At 36.0% G+C, this 27,141-nt stretch overlaps 2 protein-coding genes across 2 annotated transcripts in view; one reads left to right on the forward strand and one right to left on the reverse strand.

The window, feature by feature from the left end:
• NT5DC1 (5'-nucleotidase domain containing 1) overlaps positions 1 to 27,141 on the reverse strand; it is a 125,758-nt gene that overhangs the window by 75,338 nt on the left and 23,279 nt on the right. The window lies entirely within an intron of this gene.
• Positions 1 to 27,141, forward strand: part of COL10A1 (collagen type X alpha 1 chain) — a 33,984-nt gene that overhangs the window by 245 nt on the left and 6,598 nt on the right. The window contains exon 2 of the mRNA XM_053939059.1: positions 26,866 to 27,019. Within this exon, the coding sequence (XP_053795034.1) occupies positions 26,881 to 27,019 (139 nt within the window). The 5' untranslated portion in view covers positions 26,866 to 26,880. The remainder of the gene's footprint in view (positions 1 to 26,865; positions 27,020 to 27,141) is intronic.

The raw sequence follows: 27,141 nt of genomic DNA on the forward strand, positions 1-27,141 counted from the left end.
ATTTTATAATTATATTAGCAAACATTGAATAATTGAGAAATAAACACTATTGCAAGTTGGAAAAAAATACATTCCATTCAAGTCTAGGAAAATTATACAAAAGGTTAAAATAGCACTAAGTATGCCACTTATGTTATATTCAGTGCTTGAACTGCAGAATGATTTAGCTGAGCCTTCCAATGCTTTAAATATTCCTCCATGCAATGCACACAATCAGAAAACTGTTTCTGCTGTAATTCACTCACTCTTCCAAGGCAATGTATTTTGAATAGGGGTTTTGTCCTGCTAGTTAAACCAATTGAAAAAAATACTACTTGGCTCCCAGATGAATCATATGCTATATTTTTACTAGCCTGATCATTTAACAAATTACTAACAATGAACATTTCCTGTGTGTTCAAAAGACTTCTGTTTAAAATATTTCAAAGTAGCCTTGTAACATTTAGAGTAGCAGCAGGCAAAACCACTTGAGCTTTACAAAAAAGTGTGAGTTGCACAAAAGCAGTAGAATTTAGACTTAAAACAAATACTTAATTTTATTTCATCTGCTTTGATGTCTGCTCTTCTTGTTTAAATACATTGGAAACGTATCTGCACGAAAAAGTGGAAGAATAGGGTTACAAAAACGATCATCTTTATTTGGAGGAAGCAGCTTACCACAACTTTACAACTGAGGCTACATTAAAAACAGTCTCTAACTCTTTTTCTTTAAACAAGATTTGAACAGATACCTTATATAAAAGTTGGGTTTTTTTCTATTTTTAGAGGAAGAGAATGCTTCAGGTATTTTTGACAGTTCACAGAGTAATTTTTAATGAATAAATTTTACTCCACAATACTTTGAACTTAGGCTCTCAGCAGCCAGTTGTGGTGTTGGTCTTATTTTACTTAAATTTTAAGATTTGAAAACTGTCCTTTGAAGGAACAAAAATTAACTTTCAATGAAAATTCCAGATAACCCTTACTGTGCCAACTATTATCACTGCAATCTATGGACACAGCTAGACTAAGCTGAAATATTTTCAAAGTACTCACCTCAATAAAGTAAAAATCCTCTTATCAGAGAGTTACTGTGTTATACATTAATAGAGAAGGGCCCAGATTTGGCATAAAAAGCCACCAATACAACTTCTTTTGTGCCTTATCGTACAGCTCATATTTTAAACTGCAGGTATGGGCTTATCTTTGCCAAACACCTTCTTCATACCTGAAATTAAATAATGCATGGTGATAACTCAGAAGAATTAGCTTGCTCAGTATTAAGAAGTGTACTTCACATGTAAGCTCCTTGCAGATGATTTTTTTTTTTAATGTGTTGTATCTGTAGTGTATTTACTTAAACACATTTGACCCAGTTGTACTACAGCTTTCGTTATCAGAAGTTCACAGATGTATCTTATTCTCATGCATGAACTTACAGACCAGGACACACATAAATCAACATGCCCCAAAACATCTCTAAAAGCATAAAAGCTGTCACAGCTATAGCTCTCAATTATGGCTCATAGACTTTCTATATAGGAGAAGTGAGGACAGAATACCAATGCTGGGTTTGTTTGTTAACTTTACAATCTAAGGAAAATCAGAATCATAAAGCTGTTTGAATTTTGTTTCAATTTAAAAAGTCCCTGGAATTTAAAATATAGGGCTTTTTGAAAGCAAAAAGTCAGGGCAAAGATATTTCAAATCCATGCATATGTCTGGGAGAGGAAAACTGTCTCTGGTACCAGAAGCTAACGTTGGCTTTGTCCATTTTGCTGCAGAGCCCTCCATCTTTCCAGTCTTCCTTCCCAAACTTCTCTCCCTAAAGCCTCTGGCTTTAAATCTTTTGTTCTAGATCCTCACAAATCTAATCTTTCCAATCTCTGGGGGCCAATGCTTTGCCTCGAAAAGTTCCACTCTCCTAATAGTCTCTCAAACCCTCTTGCTTTTCCCACCTACATCCAGTTACTTTCCAATCCTTTGGAATAGACCAGAATCTACTAGACTAAACTAGACTAGTTCAGCTGGAAGGGACTTACAATGATCATCTACTCCACTGCTTTATCACTTCAGATCTGAACAAAAGTTAAAGCATGTTATTAAGGGCATTGTCCATATGCCTCTTAAAAACTGACAGGTTTGGGACACCGACCATCTTTCTAGGAAGCTCATTCCAGACTTGACTAACTTAGTAAAATATGTCCTAATGTTTAGTCTGCCTCTCCCCTGAGGTGTCACCATCAAATTCTCTCCCGCAGAAGCTTGTGGCATCCAAGTTCCTACCCAAAATTATTCTTTTCCTGATCCACTTCTTCCAACTCCACACTGCACCTGAAATCTACACACGCCAAACCCCACCTTTCACCAAACTGGTCTTGTAGGCCATGACACTGGAATTACTCAATCTTGCACAATGTGCTCACTACTTTTTGCGTTTTCACTTCTGTATAACAAAATAAAACCACTAAATACACTTTTAGAAAGTGATTAACTCTTCTGAAGTTAGGCATGTCCTTAACCCTATCTGGGCTAATTCAGGGCTCAAGACTGAGTATTAGGATTTGTGCTTCAGAAAAGCCAATTAATAGTATTTTTTCCAGACATTTACAGTCATATTCCTAATACTAGCTCTGTAACTGCTCACAACTCCTTTGAGGAGGTCTGTTCAATCAGGTCATTCCACATCCCAGCATGTTCTTAGAAACTCCTCAGTTATGAGGTAGAGGATCCAAGAGGTCTGCTGCAGGTAATCATCACCTGCAAAGATCCGCACACTGACCATGAGCCCTACCCCCACACTTATCCTCACGGACCATACCAACAGGAGCAGTACTAAAATCAAAGAAAGCTGGACAGCACCCCAAAGAAAGTGTCCCTCCTTTATGCCTAATTTGGTTCTTCACATAGCATTAAGAATTTAAAAGCATTTACTTTAAAACACATTTTTGCATATAAAGCAGGCAGTCATATTTTAAATATGCTATAAAAAATTTTTCTTTGTGCAGAAGACCTAAGCAGTTGTTACAAAGAAAAGGCCTTCATTTTAAAACAGATGTACCAGGAATCCCTAAAATCCACGGTTCAAGCCTTTGTGGTCTGTAAAAGAGATTAGCATGGCTTACCATGCTTACCATGCAAACTGATAATTCTGCCACTTAAAAGCAGCTTGGAAGAAGAAATTATGCATTTTGATAGTTGTGCCCTAAATTATTTTGTGACAAAAATCACAGGAGAATATCCTTAATAATATAAGATAGAGTGAGAGAGGAATATACTAGACAATATTGTTTCTCCCAAACACAGTGCTGATTGAGCATTATTTTCCCATAATAGAAAGTTAATGAATACAATTTTTAAAAATGCAGCATATCTTCCATTGGTAGTCTAAAGGATCTCCAAAGTGTATGAGGGCATAAATGAGTCAGAATTTCAGATTTTCATTTATATTTCTATTCTGCCAGGACCTAACTCATTTATAGTGCACTACAGCTTCGAGCTATGCTCTCAATTTACTTCAAGCTATTATATGAGGATATAATGAATAAAGTCTTCTAATATATTTATGGAAAAGACTGACACAGTAAAACTAACCTTATATGGAGCTATGTTTAAAAATCACCAAATTAACATCACTCTGTCAAATATTGTTTGGCTTTGGAATTTTTTTTTTACATGACGACATTTTTCACTTGCTATCTGGTGTCCCTGTATTTTTTTTTTACAGCCTCTCTTCAAACTTGGTGACTTTCTGCAAGTATATGGGACATTGCAGATCTCCAGCCTTTTCCTTGTTACCCCAAGGAAAGAAACAAAGCACAATGATAATGCTGGGGAAACCAGAAAACATCTAGACTACAAGAATGTCTGCCTTTTGCAAAAACAACCTTTAAACTTGTACTAAGTGATACATTAGAACATAATCTTTTAAGATTCAGGCTATGAAATTAGATAGTAATTCTGTAGAGGTAGTAATTCACAAGTACCACTGGTCACAGTTTCCTGCCCCAGCATCAAAGGATATATGGATTCTTTAAATAATAGAGGTTGTCACCCCCATAATGTAGCAAAATAGGTGAAATAAAGAAAGACTCTACACAGTGGATTCTTTTAACAACAGAATATGCCAGGGAGAGCAAAACTGCGAGCCATGAACAACCCTTAAGCAGTCAGAATCAAAATGAGCATAAAGTGATCCCTTTATATTTTAGATGATAGCCTGGTGTTTATTAGGAAGCGCAGTAGGCAGTGCTTGAAGTCAACGTGCTTGAGGCACTACCTTGAGTAGCACTGTCTGGTTATTTTTAGGATGGCCACCCAGATGGGTGGCATTAAGGACGTTGTAATCCACTGTTAGGCCACTCTGCAGATGGCAGTGTATGTGCAAATGTAATACACAGCAATTGGTAGGTGCTCTTGACTTGGGGTCTGGATGAATAGAGATTGACAGCTTATGCTATTCTCAAAATGGGCAGTCAATAAGAGTCAGACCCCATTTCAAGGAACAGAAGAAAACAATAAGCCATTAGGTCAAGGTTTGCTAAATATAATCTATGTAACTGAAATAAGACTATTACATCCTTGTTAGCATATTACCACTTCAGTTACCCAAGTATCAGATTCCTTTCAAAAAGCTGCAAAGGAAAAGACACAATACTGAAGTTAATTAAGCTGGTTTGCTCTTCTGGTAGAAAAAGTGTCCCAAAGTTCAAAATCAAAGACCTGAAAAATGCTTGACTTCTTCCTACAACACACACATCTATCTCTCCATTCCAGTAAGGAACAGTTTGAAATTAACTAGCCTTTATAAATCTGAACCAAATCAGTTTGATTTCCTGGAGAACATCACATTTTAACTCAAGATGTCTCAAACTACTAAGTAATCCAAAGTTTTCAAATACCTAGCATGCACTGATATAATCAACCTTTTAAAGTCATAGAAGATTAATTGCAACACAGCTCATTTTTAGGATTTCATTTTACCTTTAACCACATGAGGCAACAAACATCTCTGTTTCATACACAAGGTGCAGGTTTAAAAAAAAAAAAATTGTGCTCATTACTAGAGACAAAGACCTGAATTAAAAATACGGACTGTGGAGTATTCAGAATGATTTATGGACCTGCTTCACCTCTGCTCACTCTTTCAACCTAATGCTGATGGAACATCCCTATAATGCTCTTTCAATTTTCTAGAATGGAAGAAAATGAAATCACTAAAAAGATTTGATTAGTTTTAACTATCTTAGCTAAAGCAGATGCCAGAAGAACCTGACAACTGCACAAATGGTGGAAGGAAATGAGAACGCAGGAGGGGGACTAAAGGACAGAGCTAGGGCAGAAAAGCTGACCTCTTGGTGGCAAGCAGCCAAGTAGGCTCAGCTGTGAAACTCTGGCTTTGCCCATAAAGATAATTACTCTCATAATTCCACATTTACCATGTGTGTATAGACTAGCAAGTGCATATACACACCTTGCTGTTTTGATGCAAGATAATTCATTACATGGTGTGTTGCAGACTTAAAGCACAGAAATAGAGGAATGACAATCAGCGCTGTGATTTGGGCTTTATCCACATGTGGCTTTATCCTTCTGCCACCAAATTACTCTGAATTAACAGACTACAGTAGCACATATTACACATAAAACATTAACCTGAAGCAGCTGCCATTGGAAACACACATAAACCATTCCAATGATTCTAACACTTTGTGAGGGGGACAAAAATTAGGGTTACTGAGTACAAAAGAAGTACATATTTTGCAGAAATCTAGGGGATACAATTTAGGAGGTATAAAAACATGGATTTGATAAAAATGCTGTGCAACATCTGGGAAATTATTTAAAGCCATTGCTTAAAAGTAAGAGACAGATGTGAAAATTGAAAGAAAGTTCTTCTCTTGGCATTTCAGATGTTAAGGTTAACTTTTGCAAAAATGTCTTTTAGTGTTACAGATTTCTTAGGTTTATTCCAGTCATTTCTTAGGCCAAACAATATCTTGAAAGTTATTAAATTAGGAAGCAGCATTACATTACAAAGAAAAAGGGATGGAACACATACAATATGGAAAGTAACTAGAAAAAGCTGCATATGCTGAAGATATTATCTCCTTTGGCTTCTGTTTTTTCTCATTAAACAATTTTTTTTGTGAAACAAATGCCACTACTACAATTTTAACTGTGAGCCCCCTTTTCCTAGGAACTAGGCTAGTACTGCTCGCAAGAATAGTCATTGGGAAAAAAAGGGCAGGAATCTGGTATTCCAGTAAGCAAGGGGTAAATCTTCTATTTGCAGTCTCTCTTGTCCCATGTAGATGACCTTTTCTGTGCTAGATTAAACCCTTACATATGAAAGTGTAGGCTGAGTTATTACATAATGTTGTATCTGTGGAAATTGCTCAGAGGAATCTTTGGTTTTAAAGAGAAATATTAGAATACTTTTAGCACTCAGGTATGCATTATTTTTACTCTTTACAAACACTTTTTCCTTTAAGAGAGGAGTCTGGAGGCAGGAAGATAAACCCTGTTGCTTGTCCCCTGTGCTGACTTACTATGAACACATCTCCATTCATTTCTCTTACTATAATGAGAAAGAATAATGCAAAGTAATATAAGGAAGATTTTTTTATGATGAATATGAATATATGAATGCTACTAGACAGTGCTGAAGCTGTCAGCAATGATATGATGGCTGGGGTGTGCTGCCAAAAGCAAAACCTCTTTTCAACCATGGAGATCTTGGTTCACTACATACTTTATCCAGCTGAAATAAGTACAATAACTTGGACATAAGGTGTTCAAGAGGTCACACAGAGAAATTGTACTGTTAAGCTGAACCAACTTAAAGCAAAATTTCGTATCAGTTATTATCTCTCACAAACACATTGCTCTTCCAATTCTGGAAAAGAGTCAATGCTTCTGCTTTCATCAAAATATAATGTCTGTTGTCCTTTGCATACAAACCTTTGACAATTAAAATCAATGGAAAGTAGGGGCAAACTTCTCATATTTGTAACAACAGGATAAAAATGCTCAACACACAATTCCAACGAGGTGTTATTTTCATTCTTTGTAGACAAATTGATTACAAAGGATATGCCTTGTTTCCATTTTTAAACTAAGTAGGCATGAACAGACAATGCAATAATTACATATGCAATTACACAAGACCATATAGAAATATCCTTACACATGGAAAATGAAAAAAATAAATGTAGATTTTTAAAAAAGGCTGTAATGAACTACGTTGCTGATAATAAAAATTATAATCTGGACAAAATTAGGGGAACCAGAAGGAAAAGAGATTAACAAGAGATGAGAGGTACATAATGGTGACAAAGATGGACAAAAGAATAAATAGTGCAACCATTTTACTTGCTTTTTGATACAATGCCTTGTTTCTTTTTATGAGGTGCCTTGTGAAAACCTTATTTTTCTCTATTTCATTGCATCATTTTTTGACTTTTAGGTTAAAACTCAAAATACAATGAAAAAGATCCCAACTTATGCATTAAGATTACAAATTAAAAGCTATTTGCAAATCAGTTGAGCTGCAATTATTTATGGACTTAATTCTCAGGCAAACAAAAGAAAAACAACTGCATCCCAGCTACAGAAAAGCCAGGCTAAATTTGAACTACTATTAATAATGTCAACATTTTCTCCATCCAAAGCATCAATTTGAATTTTACATTTTTTCAAACTGCTAAATAAACAAAATAGATCTCTAGATAGGACAAGATAATGATTTCTTTTAAGTCTACAAATAATTGACATCTGCCAGTGTTATACTACATTTCAGGCAGAAAGAAGTACACTTTCTCTACTACCACAGAAGGCAGTTCCATATTTTAACATTTCAAATAGTTCAAACAAATACGCAGTATTGTTCCTCCTTGGCCATTTTCAAATGTTTTAACAGACCTTTCAACTAACTTGGCACTGTCTGCCTCTCATACCATGCCTGCCTAAAGGTCCTGCAGCCAAAGTAAACACCTTGTGTTTAACTAGGAAAAGCCAGTTTGGAAAGAGAAATTTACTAGTTGACCATAAATTGGAATGGCTAAATCAGTGATGGGAAAATATTTCTTAGTTGTCTGTCACCTTTTCCAGGTTGAAGGTTGCCCTCCTGTGCCTTTCTCACTGTTAATACACATACACACATACATATGTGCAACTTTTAATTTGTTTTTAGTAAGAGAAAATGAAGAACATATGAAATTGACAATCTTTCAAAGTAACATTTGGGAAATAAAAGATTTTCAGGAAAAAAACATATTAAAGATTTTCCAACAAAAGTATTTTGGCATAAAAAGTGATTTTTAAAAAGAACCCCAAATTTTAAACCATTATTCAGATTACTTTCCATTTGTGAAGGACAGAGGTAATTTAGTTACAGAGGAATATAATGATATTTTTCAACAGTTCACTTAATCAACCTTATCCACTTTATCTCCATCTACATAAAAGCAACCAAATCTTGCATATAACTGCTCCTGCTGCTCTTTCAAGGTCCAACAGCTCATTTCTCATATTGCATTAGCAGCACTGTAAACTACTATTTTAGATTTCCCTTAGGCTAATTTGGTCGATTTAACTAATCCACGACAGGGTAAAAACTATGCATAGATGAATTGGAAATCAACAGATTGCACTAGGTACTTAGTTGTAGCAGCACTAAACAATTTGGACACTTTTTTTTTTTTTTAGTTTTTCCTTTTTTATCAATACCTACTTTGGGCAAATCCACTGAATTAAGTCAGGCTAGTATAAAGCACCAAGTCAATGCCACAAGCATCGAAGCTGCGAGTGGTCCTCAAACAAGGCACTCATAGTGTTTTCTGATCCTGGACATTTTTTGATGTATAACTACACCTATTTATCTAACTGCAATAGCTGGAAAAAGTTAAAAAGTCTTCAGGAACCATTAGTTTGGATTTATTTTTTTAAAGGAATTCTCATCAAATTCACTTTTAAGTCCAAAAATTTGTCTTCTAAAATATTTCTGGTAGATGCCACTACTTCTCCTAACCCCTGTTTGGAGGTTCCTTCTGCCATAAATCAGCCCCAAAATAATGCTTCTATGAGTAGATCACCAAACATTTTTCAAAGATAAGTTAAACTGTCTTCTGTGACTCTTGATCTTCTTTATGGAGGGAAAAAAAGCACCATCACGCTAACCAAAAAGATAATCTTTTTTTGAATCATGTGAGCAGTCTGTGCAATTCCATGAGGCTGTTTGTATGCTGTAAGCAGAACCTGCTCAGCTGAATCAGTAATTAACAGCATGAGTCAGCTTTTGAGCTAAAGAAATTGGCTCTTACACTATTATCTGCACTAACCTTTTTAGGAGATAAAGACTAATACTACCTAATGTCACTTACACAAATATTTAGCTTTTCACATTGTCTGCTGTTTAAAGCAGGTCTTTTGATACACCTACATTTCCAGAATACTAATACAAATTACATCTGTTTAAAGTGATGAAAGACAACAGCTCTGGAGTTCTCTGTGGAATGAGCCTGTGTAGTCTTTTTTGTTGTTGGTATGCTTTTGTTCTCTTTCTTCTTTTCTGTAAATTTATGTGAATCAGAGATTATGGATATGGTAATTTTATATGTTACCTTGAGATATAAGGTTAAGATAAAATCTCTCTTGATACATCAGAAGTGTTTTATGTTCTGTATAGAAGGGGATCTTTAACACTGAAGTACTTGTCGTCTCTTCAGTCTTTACTGTTTGTAAAAACAGCAGTTGCTCTGATATCCCAGAAAAAAATTATTTCATATGAGTTTAACTACAACAGATGTTCTCTGCTAAAAGGAAAATATCTGCTTTTCCAATGGGTGCGGAAGGATTTATCTTTCACTTTCTTTAAAATCGTTCAATCACCAAGTGAAGTTCTAGGAACGCACTGTAACAGACACCAAAGCTGTTCTCTCCAGATCCACTGCTTCATAGAATACTCCATAATTGGTTATGCATATTTGTTACAAACCTGACCATTTGCCACATACCAACTGCCATATTTTGCAGTTCAGAAGGAAGAAGTTCTGTTCAAAATCATAAGCACACACAATAGGATTTCCAGCCTCCTCACTCATCCAGCTCCAAAGCCACTTTCCCCATAGCATCCAACAGAGAACTGCTGCATGGAAAAGGCTCCTGCCAAATCCTAGTTTTGTGTGCTCTGGCATTTTGATGGAAATAGTTTGGTGTTAAAAAAATTCTTTTCCTTTTCCACCCATGTTCTTTTTCCACTCTCCTTGTATTTTGCAACAGTGCAACTATTTCTTTTTGCTGTAATTTGATAACTTATTTTTAGGTGACCAGAACTGGCAGTTCTATACCATCTCTTGAACACAGAGACTGTGTCTATCTGTGGTATCTTTGCAGGCCGGTGCAACCAGACTCTGCTTATACCCTGGTCTGGCTGCACACAAAGCTGCATTAGCATGGATGTCCCCTTGCTAACACATGTATTGTGCTGCACCACTCTAGATGGTCACATAGCTTCCAGTAAAGGCCTGTTTCACATCCACTTGGCTTCTGCAGGACTGCAAAAGTCTGGCGCCAGCTGTATAAACACATCCAGTGTGCTCAGAGGTTCAAACAGAAAAAAGCAGAATTTGCTGGCCAGAGGCAAAAAATATGCTGAGGAGCACCTTTCTGTAAAGCTGCAGCTTCTAGAGAAAATATAAGCTCTCAAGAAACCAAATGCAAGTACAACAAATCTTCATGGGGTCAGCTAGACATTAGCAATGGAAGATGTAATGCAGGACTTGCAAAGAGTTAATAAATGACAGTCAAAGGAAAAGTACAACCTGCTACCACAGACACAAATAGAAATTGGCATCTCAAATTTACTTGTGTACCTTTGGCAAGTCACAGAAAAGGTTTTATACCCACTCTTCTGGTCAACAAAAAAGGAGCTGCTTTGGTGTCTCTCAGTAGGACTTGCCAGATGCAAGTTCAGTCATGCATCTGTCAACAGAAACATTCTGAAGGGCTTCACGTAGGTCATGTAGGCTTTGGGCCTGCCAGATTTCCTTTGTTGATTCATATTTGCAGTCACAGACTTATTTCTACTTTAGCCTTTCCTGTTTAAAGTCATTTTCTGGCTTGAAAGATACACTTCAGACCAATTTAGCAGACTACCCCAACAGAACACCTTTGACAAAAGTAGGACTTCTGTCAATATGGACGAAGTTAGGATCCAAGAGACTCTACTTACAGATGCAGGGACCAGTCCAGACATGTGCTCTGGTGAACAGTACAGTCTGTCATTCTGCTCCCCATCATTTCCAAAGGAGATGAATGCTGTTCTGATGCATAACATATGAGTTAATTGAGCTCTCTATATAAAAGCATCAATTAATATTTCTCAAATAGAATTACAGTGCTTAAAACTACTTTGGAAAATAGGAAATTAAAGACACTTGAAAAAGTAAAGATGCTCATGCAACTAAGGGTAAAGTCTTAGTGAACAGTTCAAGGAACGTTCTTCCTCAGATAAGTAAATAATGCTTCTCTTTCAGAGAAATTTGCAGAAAAAGATATTAAATAGAAATTTTATAAAGCTTTCTATAGCTTACCTAATTCTGTCAGATATCTCTTGGATGTCAATTCGTATAAAAGTTGAATTTATAAGTCAGGAACTAGTTGCAATCAGAGATTAAAAAAAACGGTCACATGTTTTCTATGCAATTTCATAATTTTATCTGGGTTAATTTTTACATTACTTTTCAAAAACTAATTAGTATTTTGTAATGAAAATGTATGATTTTTATGTATGGCCTGAAAATTGTGTTGGAATTAAATTCTGAAAATTAGGTGATACTTAATAATTTTTCATCTCCATATATACAAAAGATGTCTTATAAGACAGTTCTTTTGGATGTGTAGGAATGTGCACTAGCCATCTATGACAGTTTCTGATGCTTAGATTTTTCCAAATCAAAACAAGTTAATATAGCTCCTTGCATGCTAAAATGGTATTGTACAACACTCCAATGCAGAGGAAGAAAAAAAAAAAAAAACCCAGAAAAACAAAGGAAACAAGATTAAAAAGAAACTCCTGACAAACGACTGAAAGATGTGACAACAAATGGAGTTCTCTGTGGTGTGAAGCAGGATTAGGAGCAGTTTGTGAAGTAACCGGAGTAACCCACAGCTACCTAAAGGCTAGGATAGAATGTTATGCCCTTGACAGTATGTTTTGGGTAGAAACAGAAGCTACTGGGCAAGCTTCTTTGGCTTGTATTATGACAGTAGGAATGAATTATTGTAATGATCCAGTTTGGCTTTAGATGCTGAAAATATTTAAAATTACATTTTGCTCAAGGGAGAATAAGCTGTAGACACATGTCAAGACTCCAGAGAATTACTGAGAAACCTGGTAGTGATTGCTCAGATAGCAAGAAGATTCTTCAGTCCCAAAGAGTTTATATGAATTTGAAGAAAACTACTGAGCAACGATAAGAACGAATTTGAAACGAGTGGCATATCATAAAAATATCCATGTTTGTTTCCTGCTGGAAAAAGCTTCTTTCAAGCTCACAGACACAAACAAAAGAGAAGTGCCTTGAATTCCAAACCTGACCTGATGGAGTGGACAGCATTCTTGGGCTGTCACTACAGCAGGATTTCATCACCAGTCTGAGTTCCTCTGCAGCTTCCTGGAGCTAAGAGTCAAGAAGCAGATTTTTCATTTTGCATCTATACATATAAAACGAATGGGAATTTTAAAGCTTCTTTTTATTCAGCATGTCTAGACTAGGACTCAAAATGAGATGATCTTCAGTTCTATTGAATAAAAAATATAGTATTTGTGATGAGGCAGATTGAAAATTCTGATCTTGGATAGCATGACAGAAATTATAACAAAATCAGAAAATCCAAAGCCTTCACCAAGAGTAGACAGTGATTCTGTTTGAAGTTTAAGGATTGCTGACTTTTGTCTCAGGTTGCATTTTTAGAGGAATGTATTTTAAAGTGACTCAATGGACAGACTATCATTTTTGGTGGTCTGATACTAAATATAGGGGTTTTTATATAGTGTTTTTGAAGACAAATAAAATGTGACCTTAATTATGTTCTAGCTAAATTTTTCTATCTAAAAGCAGTGATTCTATGTCAACATGGACTGGACAAGTTGCACCAAGAACATTTTATAAAACACAGCTGTTTCTTGCTACCTAAAGACTCTGTACTAGCCATCTTCAAAAATGTATTTCCTTTTCAGTTGTGGCCTTACTTTTCAAAAAAGGACTCACCCTACTTATGCTGCTTGACTCCACAGAACCCCTGCTTGATAATGCATGAGCATTTTTACCCACCCATGCCATGGTGAACGGTGTAGGTAGAACACAGTAGTAAGAGGAAGCATCAAATACACTGAGAAGCAGAGAGCAAAGCTAAAGATATGGAAATTGGAAAGAAATGCATAGAAAAAATCACTGTAAAACTGAGATAAGCCTTCAGTTCTATACATATTGCTTGCATGTTTTATGCAAAGAAATGTGCAGTGTTCACATTTCTAGTTACAAGCTAAATGTCTTCTCCCTTTACACCTACTTCCACCAGCCCAGAGAGTCCTCAGGAGAAGAAATCCTGCAGCTCTAAAGGAAACAAAACCACATCCTGATGTGGTATTGGAAAGAGGAAAGAGGAGAGCCTGAAGGCAACACAGATTTCCTTTGTTGTTTCCTTATGGTTTGCCATTTTGCAAACTTTGGAAAGCAACTTTCAAAAGGTGAAAGGCTGAGAAAAAAAATTGCAGTAAAGGGGGCTATTCTTAAAATGCATTATTTTACTGTTAATTATATTCTATTACCTCCCCCCACCCTGCCCCAAACTACAAACCCAACATCATGCTTAAGTCCAAAGAAATAATCACCCTATTTTCTACTGCCTAATTGTTCTAAATAAGAACTATAATAGAAATGTAGTCAGTTGTACGATCTTATCATCCTCCATCAATAAAAGTACTTACAACTGCATTTTAGGAAGCTTTGACTAAAATGTGGACAGCACCTGGCCTGATTTAGTCCTTTTGGGTGGTTCTGCCTACAAGCAGTGGATGCCATTCATCATCAGACACTAAGGGCCAGATGCAGAGAGATGCAGGCATTACAGAGCATTCAGTACTGAACAATAATACGTATAATAAGTACACAAATAATGGCACAATCAGATACTTAAGAATGGATTTCTAACTGACAGTATACTGAATGTCAGAATACATCAGTCAGACACTGGAGAAAAGAATGAATTCTTATCTCCAGCCTCATCTGACAACAGCAGTTAGCTGCCTCTATAAAAGTGGCATTCAGAGGACGCCTCACCTAGGATGAGGCTATATGGGGCATGGGCTTAAATGTCTCACTGTCTAAATAAAGGTAATATTGTGAGTACTTCAAACACCTTCAAAACTTACGCCAGAATGTGTGGTGGCCAACAAGGCAGCAGTTTCTACAGGAGTCAGTTTTACTGATATGAGAAAGGACTCTTTGCAATAGCCACAACTACTCAAATCCCTTTCAGTGTTATATTTTCCATTATATATATGCCTTTGGCATGCAAGATTCCTGTCATGAGGACACTAAGAAAAGCTGGAGGTCTGCGTAATCATGACAATCCTTAATACCTGCCTAACCACAATACCCAGAATGAAACAAAGTGCAGGGACAGAAAACCCTAAAAGAGCCCTAAAAATAACCAAATATGCACACATACACAGCGTTTTAAAAATCTAATCCTCTCTCTGTACTTCCATGTCGTAATGACCAAATAGTTTCAGAAATCATCCCCATGGGTTGCACTCCAAATAGTTAACAGATATATTGATATTCTTAAACACAGTCCTCTACAGTTTATTCTGATATACACAAGAGGGTAACAACATACAATCAGCTCCAAATCACAGAGAATGCAGAAAGTTTTTCTAAATTTTTTGTCATTTAAAATGACAATAACTGAAATTCAGAGCAAACATTCTGTTCTAGACTAAGAAAAACAAATGACAGACCTTGGGAAAACAGAATTAAAAAATACAGTTCTTATGGACTTTGCCATTGTTTTTCATACTTAAAAAAATCCACTGCTCTTCAAAAAGAGCCAGGAACATTGCAGTACTCATCTTTAAAAGGTTCTCCAAACGAAAACTTAATAAATATCTGGGATGAAGAAGGAAAGAAATGCCTTTGGGAGGAGATGACAAGCCTGAAACTAATTTAGTTGTGAGTTTCAACTTTTCCAAAGCACTAGTTTCTTACTTCTAGCATCTGTTTGGCAAGAGGATTTCAGAGGGATACAGTTACCAATAAGGAGAGAGTCAAGAAGTCTCTCAACAAGACAACAGAGCTAACAAGTGATCATGCTTTAAATTACACTACTATAAAGGACATATGAAACACTTGCATTCTTGGCTTTTTTTTTTGTTTCCTTGGGAAGATTTCATTTTAATTCATGGCAATTGAGTGATAGTTTACAACTTTCAATACCAGTTTTCATAGATCAAACAGCTTTTAATAACAATATGAAATACTATGTCTTTAAAAATAAAAAGCAAAGACTGTGAAAATAGTTTTCCTTAAAAAAACCCTGATGCCCCGAATTGTAAAAGCATAAGAGAAAAGAGTTTAAGCATTAAAATAATTACCTGATGTTATAACAGGAAATATATGTAATTAATCTTTAGTGTGAACTGTGAGGTTTCAACAAGATCAGGTTTTCAGATAAAACACTGCCAAATTTTCACCAGTCCAAGTCAATATGTCATTCATGCAATAACTGCAACTTCTTATACCTCATGCTTTTGCTTTTTCAAAAATATTTGTTTAAAACTGTTTGTTCATCCTTTAATAAAAAGTCAGGAACAAAACGTTTCTACCCTAGTCCTGTACATACATCTTGCAAAGCAGCTCAGAGGCATTAGTTCTTTCCACAGGTTTGGAATTTGGGACATAGTGATACAATGTACAAAATATCTGATCTGCCACTACTACAAAATTTTATGCAATTCTTACAAATTTCTGATTGCATTTGCACAATAAATGCTTGTTACAGTTTGGCAGCTAAATGCCCCAAAGAGCTTAACTACACCTTCAGAGTCAAGATCTCACACCTACTTAGCTGCTTAGTGGAACACTCTCCAAAAGAAACAGACTGTGTTTCTTTTGGAAGAGGCAGTGACAGAATATCATCACATCTACTTTGTCCTCCTAGGACAAGAACAGAAACTTGAGATGCTTCCTATGTGCCTTCCAGGCATGTGGCATAAATACAGAAGTCAAGGAAAAATGCTGCGCTGTAGGGGTATAGGGAGCTGATTACGGCAGTCACCTGAAATGTAATTAGATGCCATCAGGCCTTGATAATAAGCTGATGGTTGAGACTTGGACAACCTAAACTCCTTTCCTGAACATTAGCATAACTTGGAAAAAACATGTTTTATTTCAAGTAGACATTTTAGATGTAGGCCATAAACTACTCCAAACACAAAACATAGTCTTGCTGATCATCCATTTTTTGCAGTTGTATGCAAGTATGCAAGCCAACTTCTCCGAACTACTAGACATAAAAAAGCACCTGCATCTGAGGGGTCATACTTGTCTTTCAGGTAACTTAGGAATGAAAGATTCGAAGGAGCATTTTAATAACTTGGGAGAGAGGCTTCTGTCAGAAGTTTGAACACCATGAGGCAGTTTTCCCTCAGAACAGCTGGATGGTAGTGCATCCTGCATCATCATTCCATAGAAAAATGATTTTAAAATACTGGAATTTTAACTTGCTCTCTATTCTTGAATCTGCCACGTCTCAACAGCAGCAGGTTCTTTACATCTATGACTGTTTTTGACTTTTCCTTGTCAAAAGACCAAGATCCTGTATTCCCAAGAGACCATTTAGCCCTGTGAGATTGATAGGTACCATCACTGCGACAGCTTCTAATCAAATTCTCTAGAAACTTCAGATTGTTTTCTTAGACAATACAAATTTTTACAGTGAGGTTTTCTCTGCTTCTAAAAGATGATCCAGTAGAAGTTTAAACATTCCAAATCAGTTTTAGAAATAATATGACAAAACTGTCTACTATTCCAATAAAGTTTGTAAAATAGATCTTGCTTTGTCAATGCAAAAGTTTGTCTCATTTTTATTTGGCATTTTGTATCTCTAGAAACTGTAAGGGTAGTAAAATTATATTATATTGGTATTAAATAGTTTGTAAGGTTAACCAGAGATTATTTCACATATCAAATAAATTCTGCTCATGCTCCTGCCAGCTCAGTTTTCCAACAGTTTTGGCACTCCCTATGTGACTAGCCTAAATATATCTTCCCTTAAAGTACCTGCAAGCTATTGGTGCACAAACAAACAAAACCCCCTGTTCTAAACGACTTGAGTGTCTCAGGGATATAGTGCTGCAGGAAAGGCTCAGAGGGAAAAGTCTGCCATAGTTCATGTAAACATCCTGTGGTCATCAGCACAGCCAAAGGTGGAATCCAACTATGAAAACCAATTTTTAAATACAATTTCTGTACACAGGACATACCAGAAAAGATCTGGATTTAGACAAGTATAAAAAGGAAACAGGAGAAAAATACTCTAGTATTTTAATTTTGCTTTTACTTACTAATATTTAAGTAAGCAAATACATCCCACCACAGGTCTACAGACACAGGAGGTCTATTTTCTGAAACAATAAGGTCTCTCTGAATGAACTAACATGCATTCTTGGTGAACTAATATTTCAACAGTGTTATGTTTATGTCCTGAAAAAAGGAGAATGTTTCAAGATTCTCAGCTTTATTTAAAAGTATTTCAAGCTGGTAAATGAAACAGTTTCAATCAAAAAATAAAATTCTAAATCTCATTCTTGTAACTTCTACTGAATTTGCAGGTGGATCTCCCGTATATAAGGCTTAATTTTGAATCTACTACATCTAAATCTAATACTGAAGTCTATTGTTGGAAAAATGTGAAGTATCTTTAAAAAAAAGGCAAAGCTAGCATGCAGAATGAGATTGCAAATATGAAAATATAAAGATAGAACCTTGCATTGTTTCCAGTGCAGAGAGGGATAACCAGATACTAATTGGATAAGACGTGCAATGGCAATAGAACCATTGAATTTAATGTACCAGATTTAATGTTAAATGATGTGATGACACTAGCATAGATACCATATCAAGTAACAGCATTCATTTTAGCCACGGCTTCCCAGATTCCACACTTATTTTTCATTGAAAACTAATTGAGAGCAACCATTATTTTCTACTGTTAAAAAGTCCTCCCCTTAATCATCATATGATACTTTTCCTTACTGCAAATACTTACAGTAGCTCTAAAACTGGAATCAACATCTTTTTGGAGGACAAACCCAAAAGTTCTACAAGACTTTTTTAAGAGAGATGTTGCATGAGATAATAATGTAATTCAGAGTCCACATCATAATTTGGACTATGTGACATGGATAAATGAGTCTTTCCCTTCTTAAGCCCATTTCCTATCCCCACTCTTACTTTTGTATGCAGCAGAATTACACGGGTGGAGTATCTGTGATCTGTGGAGATCACTGTCAATGGGTGCAGAAGTCATTTCACATCACCTCTAGCAGGAGTCCAATTTTCAACTTTGTTTTTTCATCATTTAGTACAGTGTCAGCAGGGAAATTGGAAACAGGATGATGTTTGGTCAGCCTGTCTGTCATGAGTTTAGAAGTCCCTATCTTCTCTGGTATCTCCATACATTTTTGGAAAGTATCTATCTGCTTCACATATGAGTCTCTTTATATAACTCTCTTTTGGTCCTCAAAGCTTTGAATGTAAAAGTCTACTAGTAAAGTTCATAAAAAAAGATCATCCCTCATATTTATGCGGTTTTCCTCCTATGGAGGAAGATGTCCTACAGGAGACATTGAAACTTGTGATTTGAGTCAGGTAATACAGCAAATGTGACCTATAAAACTTTGTAGCCCTCATTTTCTGTAATATTAAAAGCGACACTGCATTAGTACTTTATTAAAAACAAGTAATTCTGACTCTCCTATATGACAATATAATGCTTATAAAAATCAATTTCAGCTAATTGAAATGAAAACTAGTCTATTACTAATCATCAGGAACAATTAGACTTCATGGACTCAAGCTTATTCTGCATCAGTGAGAGAGAATTGATACAGAATCATAGAATCATTTAGATTTCAAAAGACTTTAGGATCATCAAGTCCAACCATGTCCCTAAACACCACATCTACAGGTCTTTTAATACCTCCAGGAATGGTGACTCCACTTCTTCCTTGGGCAGTGTGTTCCAATGCTTGACAACCCTTTTCGTAAAGAAATTTGTCCTAATATCCACTCTAACCCACTCCTGGTGCAACGTGAGGCCATTTCCTCTTGTTGTATCATTCTCTACTTAGGAAAAGACACTGGAACCCACTCTAACTTCTTTTCAGATAGTTGTAGAGAGAAATAAGGTCCTCCCTGAGACTCTTTTCTCCTGGCTAAACAAATTCCTCAACCACTGCTCATAGGGCTTACACCCACCATATGCACATGCAACCACCAAAATAATTTTTCAAAGTTTCAATTTAAATAAATTAAAACAAAACAGCAATATTTAAAATGCCAGACCTAATAAAACAAACAAATCCCTTATTTTTGACGTGAACCCAGACAACTTTTTATTTGTTCTGGTTGTAGAAGTCTGGATTTCCCCCATTGGCACCTGTTTTTAAACATGGAAGTTTAAAAACAACTCTGTGCCAATTGTCCAAACCACAGCAGGTAGCATAGTCAATGAATGAGACTATTCAGCAGGCTGACTACATGCTCCAGTGGCTACACTTGAAAAAGTAGCTCAGTTACACCTATTTTTGACCAAGTATTTGGAAGATTCCCCTAATTATGGGATACCAAAGGAAGCTGCATGAACTTTTTCACCTTTGGGAAAGTAGAAGTGGTTCCCACTCTTATTTTTCCATGGTTTCTACTTTATTCACTGTGGTTCAGGGCATTCTGACAGAAACCTTGAGTCCAGCAAGCACAGAGGTAGAGAAAGATATTAAATAATCTAATAAAAATCAGTGAAAAAATAGAGCATGAATTAAAAAAATGAATAAAAATAGTCCTCTCTGGGAAAATATGACTACTCAACATATTTACATTTCTATGTGAATGCTCTTTTTAAACAAGAACATCAGGTACTTACTAAAATAGAAAGAAGACTTGCAGTAATTTTTAAAGACTAATGATCTATTTAACATGTTTAAAAATAATTTTAAACATACTGTGAAATGACATGGACCTACAGAAAACAAGCCTCCATCCTCCAATCCTCCATCACTCCCAAGAAAGTCTGAGTGATTTTAATCCAAATCAAATTCTTAAAGAAATTCATTGTATTGACACAACTGGGAGTGCAATCAACATCAACCAGAAGGCTGAAAATTAACATCATCAGCTAGAATGAACTGGAAACCTCTTTATCTGATTATGTTTAAGTAGCTCCAGAAAGAGTTTTGTGGAACTCCCTTGTCAAAATCCAGAGCAAAATCTTTGCATTTACTGAGGCTATTCAGTGACCAGGATCCTGGAAATTTTACTTTCCTGAGCAAGTTAATGAAATACTTCTGCTCCTCCTCTCCATGCAAGTCCTGCCATCAGCTGCATGTTTGCACTTTTAAACAGAACTAGTGAAAATACAAACATTATAGTTAAATATTTACACTATTTAATTGAAAAAGCATTTGTGAAAGAAAGAATGAATATTTAATATATAAACCCAGATTTGTGTTTTCAGTATCTTGAAATGGATTGGTTTTCAATTAAACCTACACATCTGATAGGAGTTTCAAATTAATTCATTCATTTAAATAATATTTGTTGTTTTTACTTTCAGAAGCAAGAAAGGGAGAAATAAAAATGAGGGCGGAATAAGGTCAGGCCAACAGGATACCCAAGGAAAACACTAGTACTTCTGTTTGGCATCTTTTACTCAGTTACCAGAAATTCTCTAAGATGGGTGAAGCCTAGTGAACATGGTGATGAACAATGTAGTGCTGTTAGAAAGCAATAATCAATAATCAATAAGCAATAATACTATCCAGTCTCAGAGGACTGTTTCATAAAAAAATTCATGTCAGTCTCAAAGCTTTCTCTATAAGCTATGTGGAACACATCTTCTCTTGAGGTTTCAACATGGTTATTCAGTGTCCCTGAAAGTTAACTCAGCCAGAATACAACTATAAATATTTAACTGGGTGTCATCTATTTAAATATATTGCTATACTAAATAGAGCTCTTGTGATCAACAGTTACTTGAGCTGAACAGAACAAACTGGTCAGCAGTCAGTTTTGCAGTGCCAGAAAAAATACAGACCATCTTTCCATAACTACTTGAAAGGAGAACATTTACTCAACCACAATTACAAGTGTTAAAAGAGTGTAAGGACTTAAAGTCTATAAAAAGAGTACAACAGGACTGTAGGAGTAACAGAATTTGTTTTGCTTTGTTTAAAGAGAATTCTTTATCATATCCCAAAATATGGATATAGATAGGGCTGTACAGCCCTACACATTACCTTAACAAGCCCCTTAATTAAAAAAGACAACATGCATTCTAAAACTCAAAATAAATCTTATTTATTTTTCAATTAGAAAGGTAAATATTTCCTTCACCAAGATGTTTTCTAGTCCTGTGCAGTCCAAGCAGCTAGTGTTGCAGTAGAAAACACCCTCCATGTAAATAGACTGTTACAATAAATACAAAAAAAAACAAACAGCAACAAAATAAACAAACAACCACCCAGATTTCCCACAGCTATCAAGTTAACAAGTTTTCCCTTTTCCTATTCCTTTGTGTCCATTTGACTGCAGGCAATAAAAAGCTGAAACTCCTCTGTATTAGTTTGGCCTGTCAGGTTCAGTGGAACACTTTGTTGCTCTGCACTCCCATTGAGGGCTTACCTGGCTGCCATCGTAGGAGGATGAGAACACTTCTCACCACTGTGTGACAGAAAGGGATGGAGGACAGCTTTAAACCATGGAGTTGACATGATTTAGGAGTTTCCAAAGTGCTATAAAGCATACCACACACTAGAAAATCAAATTATTCCTTTAATTTCATGGCAAGCTTTCAAACTTCTCCTGGAAACTCTTAAACACCTTTCTTTGAAAACTTAAAATTGGAGACTGGAGAGTTCATTCACCAGAGATGGTGCTAGAAGCTGTTAGAGTCCTTTGCTGTTAGAGTCCTTTCCAAAACTACCACGTGTTTTGGGTACAAGTATTTTAATAGAAGAAAACTAGTCACAGACTAGGACATTGTTCAAGATTACTTCAAGCAGGTAAGAAAACTGGACCTGAGCCAGAGGCAGCAAAAGCACTGTGTCCTGTTGCTGACAGTGTTTTGATTTTATATCGTCAATAACAAATTATTATCCCCATTTTTTCAGTCTACTTTTTAAATTAAAGGAAAAAATCTCCCACCACCACATTCTTGACTCTTTTTTCATAATTGAGATAACTAATCCAAATAAAGGGAGTAAACACCCCTCCACAGATGAGGTTCCCTGAGTACCACTTTTTACCATAAAAAGTAATTATAATACCTAACACCAATTTTAAGAAAAAAGTCAGGATTAAGACTAAAGGCCAATTATTAAAAATAAGACATATTTCAAGTTAAATCTGTGAGCTATTACTTTCAGAGAGCTCTGTTATTTGAAACTAAGCTCAGGGTTTGTGCTTAGATGGTGCAAAAACTAAGATTAAATACTCCAAGTCAAAACAATAAATATATTCACACCAAGTATCCTCAGCATCAAGAACATAACTGGCCAGTTCCCAGCTACTGCAAGGACCTAGCACAAGCTATTCTGGAGTTTTGCTTCTCAGCTTTCTTTTTTTTATTGAAGGGTGCATGACAGGGAGTGGTTTATTGTTTCATTACAATTTATGCTTAATTAATATGTTCCATGACTCTTCCTTTGAAGGAGTTGCTTGTTGTGGAACTCACTCAAGTCACTTTGAGAGTAACTTGTAGGGTTGTGGTGAAAGTCAATTCCCATTTCCCAAATCATGGTATCATTTCTATGCTACACATTTCCACTGACTCTGTGGGAGTAAGAGACCAAAGCATAAAGGGGTTTTGGAAAGCATGCATAGTATATGCTTTCTAGCAACATTCAACAACAACCTGAACACCCAGTCAGCAAATCTCACGAAACACTGCAGACTGCTGCAAATGGCACTGGAGGCTTTGACTTCAGTACCATTCATGTGGTCCCCAGAGACTATTTGGAGTCTTTTTGTCGCAGTTAAGCTTAGGACTTCAGCTACTGCATCGCCATAACCTGAGTACTTTTAAATGGGAAGATGCAGCCAGCACACTACTAAAAAGAAAGTTCTGAAGTAGCAGAATGAATCAAATTTTATTCCTGACTATTACACTTGTGGGGAGGAGGGAGTGAAGATTCCTTCATTTTTAAGCAAAAACAACTTTCTAAGTGTGTAACTATAAAACAAAAGCATCTGAAGGTTTGTATTTTGAAAACAGTTTTTCAAATAATCTTTCTAGTTTACAATATGCTGTTACTGTAAATAGAGATACACAAGTGTGTCTGTTGCACATATTTTTGCAAGGGTAAATACATACCACAGCACACCTTTCACATGCATGCTTAGCACTAAATGCATGTTAGTGCTCTGCCAATATGAAATAGCCACAGCAACAGGGAAAACATACAAAAGCAGTGAACTCCAATTCTACCTAAACTTCCCACACCCACAAAAAACAAAACCTCAAGCCAGAGTAGAGTAAGATAGCACAATAGGGTGGAGCTCAGGTTAATCACAAGGACAACGGGTTTGCCTGTATATACCTTTTGACCCTACAATCATCCCTATTTAGGCAGAGACACCGAGATTATTCACCTTCCTGCCCAGAGGGAGCCAAGAGGCAGGAAGCGAGGCTGCTGGGCAAATGTCAGTGTGAATTATTGGTGCTTTTGTAACATAAGTGTACCTGCTTTGGGGGTATTTATGAATTAGCAAGAAATTAGCACAAAACTGTGTGTGCATGAAACTGTCGCCTGCTGTTCTTAACCAAATATTATCAAATTAGCAACAACCACACTTACCACTGAAAGCTGTATATTTAAATGCTTTAAAAAATCAAAAGCTATTTTTGGATTTATACAAACCAAAAAAGAGGCTGGAGCTGTGTTTTTTCAAGGAGGAAATAAACTTTATGCCCATATATTTGCTACCTCTGTCAAAAGTGGATGACTGGATCCTCATTTGAGTTTATAGAGAATATTTTTTTAAATAAAACACCTTGAGAAGTTACACAAAAAACCTGAGGACAGAGTTTCTTTCTCTGAAAGATTAAAAGAAATTGAATACACATGTGGGGAGTAGAAATACCATCTCAGATATGCAAACTCTCTGAAAATCACTGACCAGGTGAGGCGTGCAAGCTTAATGGAAGAAACAGGCTTAAGTCTGAAGACCCCTGCAGCAAAAAGGGTTATTTACAAAAATAGTACAAGAACAGTGTTGTTTAGAGGATGGCTAGGAAGAAGAATAGAAGAAAAGAACTGTTCAACAATACATTGAATAAATTATTGCACTTATTAGTGTAAGTTAAAACATTAATCCAGTTCTCTACTAAGCAAAGGTATTAGCACAATTGGAAGCAGAACAGACTTGATGGTCCATTGGTCCCTTTCAGTACAGTAACTTGTGTTCTAGGATGCTTGCCATAATACATAAAAGCCAAAAAAGCTGAAGAGTGTGGAATTAAACAAAGACATGGAGCAGGTAATATTCAGCCCACGTTAACCTGTCATTCCACAGGACAGCCACAGGGTTCAGGGCCACCAGCTCAGTCTTTTGGTTGGAACGGTAACAAGTGTTCCTTCTGTACCTACCATGCATGAGAATTGACAGTAGTACATATTATTTATTAGTATACCTATAGCTCCTACAAAATTGAATCTATATAGGAATATCAAAGAAGTCTGCAACTGGCAAAAGAGGTTCAATATACAGATAATTTATATGTATTTTTTTCTTAAAGCAAAGTACAATATATATTTAATTCTACAGTTTCATCCTTAATCAGAAAAGTTGTTTCTTGTCTCTTAATTTGACCTTCAGTTTTAGAAGATTATTCAGAGTCACAATTCAAGAGCTTAGAGTTACTGCCTATTTAGGACTGAACTTCAATAAAGTGATGCTGAATCACTGTAAAATTTATTAAAAAAAACCAAAAGAAGTTGCAGTCTGTGGGTACAGTCCATTAAGCAAGACCAGTTTAACAAAATCTATTAAGAGCTAAAACCATAACCACCAACACTAAAACCAGCATCAGTTACTAAACTGAAACCCCCAAACAGCGCCCTGTGTTAACATTTGCGAAATAAAGCAAATGTTCAGTACATTTGTTACAACTGGACACAATGAAATTCTCATTTTGTAAGGTGAACTCACATTTCAAGATTTCATAATACAGAAACATTACCTGCATTATATGTGTAGTAGTATACCTCAAACATCAAAACAGAAGTCTAGAGACATAACATTAAGATAATCTCCTAAAATAACTGCCTAAAAGTAATCAGGTTCTCTGACAACTCCCTTATTAACATCTGAATTGATTGGAAGTTCTTCATTGTATCCCAGTGAACAAGTGGGGTTACTCCTGAAAGTAACAGCTCACCAAAGTTCAAAATGTATATGTCTTTCCTTAAAATATCTACAGAGACATTTAAATGAACACTTGGAATTACTAACCTTATTTACTAGTTCATGATTTTCCAAGTGTTACTTGTATCAATTCTAAAAACAGAGGGGCCATAAAATTTTAGAAAAAACAAGCTATGAGCAATATAATCTCATAAATAATAAGAAATCCAAGAAAATAATGAGAAAAAAATTAACAAAAAAAATCCCTTAAGAGAATCTAGGATGACTGCCCAAAATAGCTCTCCCCCACCCCTAAAAAACACACTTATACACACACAGGTAATTACTGCTTACTGATTTTGGGGGAGGAGCTTATGTCCAGCAGTCACCCAACTAAGGGAAAACCAGATAAATACTCAAGGGTGGCACTTGAAATCATCAGCTTCTGCTCACTCACCAGTGGCAGAACTCCTCCTCAGTAGAGGAGGATCCACTCCTCTACCACTCTACATTGGAGCTCCACAACAGTTTGGTATGTCATGATTTCATTTTATTCTCTTTGGTTTTGAAGGTAACTTCTTCAGGATGCCTGTTTTCTGTCTGGGGAGGGAAGAGGGTTGATATTTAAGGGCCAGTGACAGCATCCTCATTGCCACTAGGGCTCTTTGTAAGGCTAGAGGTTTCATCAGGTTTCAACCAGGTTTCAACTTTGGTGAGATTTTTGCCACTGATGCTGAAGGAACCAGGACTTCATCCTTCATTTGCTATAGCATTAGACAGAGGCAGTAAGATCATGGAAGTGTTTACGTATTTTCACTGAAAACTTTTCTTCTTTTCAAGAGTTTTGGTATATGGAACTCCTGAACTTACTTTGGAGGTCTAGTTAAAATAGTCACTGCTTCTGAATATTTTGTCTTGAATAGGCTGCCATCCAATCAAAATTATTCTTTTCCTAAGAGTGAGACTATTGCCTCTAATCTATCTATGCAACAGCTCCATCATTCAAAAGTGATAGCAATGCTGATTCCCCTTTTCTTAGAGCATTTTTCAAAACTAGTGAAAGCAGATGGAAGTAACAACAAAATATTGTTATTTTTAATACCAATAATTTAAGAAAACTCATTTATTCATGCTCCAAAACCAGAGCTAAAGAGCTTTTCTTTACAACAAACTTTTTCTACCTTTTCTAACACAGAACAGATTTGGAAACATGCATTTACAAATATCTTTACTGATGCTGTTCTGTTTGAACATTGTCCATGGTGGTGATGGATATTTTTCTGAGCGATATCAGAAACAATCCAGCATCAAGGGGCCGCATTTTCTACCATACAATGTAAAGAGTCAAGGTAAGTTTACTATTTTTTAATGATAAACTAACACACTTATTCCTAGAGGTTCAATACATGAACAAAAGCTCTTTGCTTATACTACTGGTATTCAAATTTCACTAACAATTTAGGTTTATTGA

The sequence above is a fragment of the Vidua chalybeata genome, chromosome 3 (genome assembly GCF_026979565.1).
Source record: "Vidua chalybeata isolate OUT-0048 chromosome 3, bVidCha1 merged haplotype, whole genome shotgun sequence".
Taxonomy (NCBI): Eukaryota; Metazoa; Chordata; class Aves; order Passeriformes; family Viduidae; genus Vidua; species Vidua chalybeata.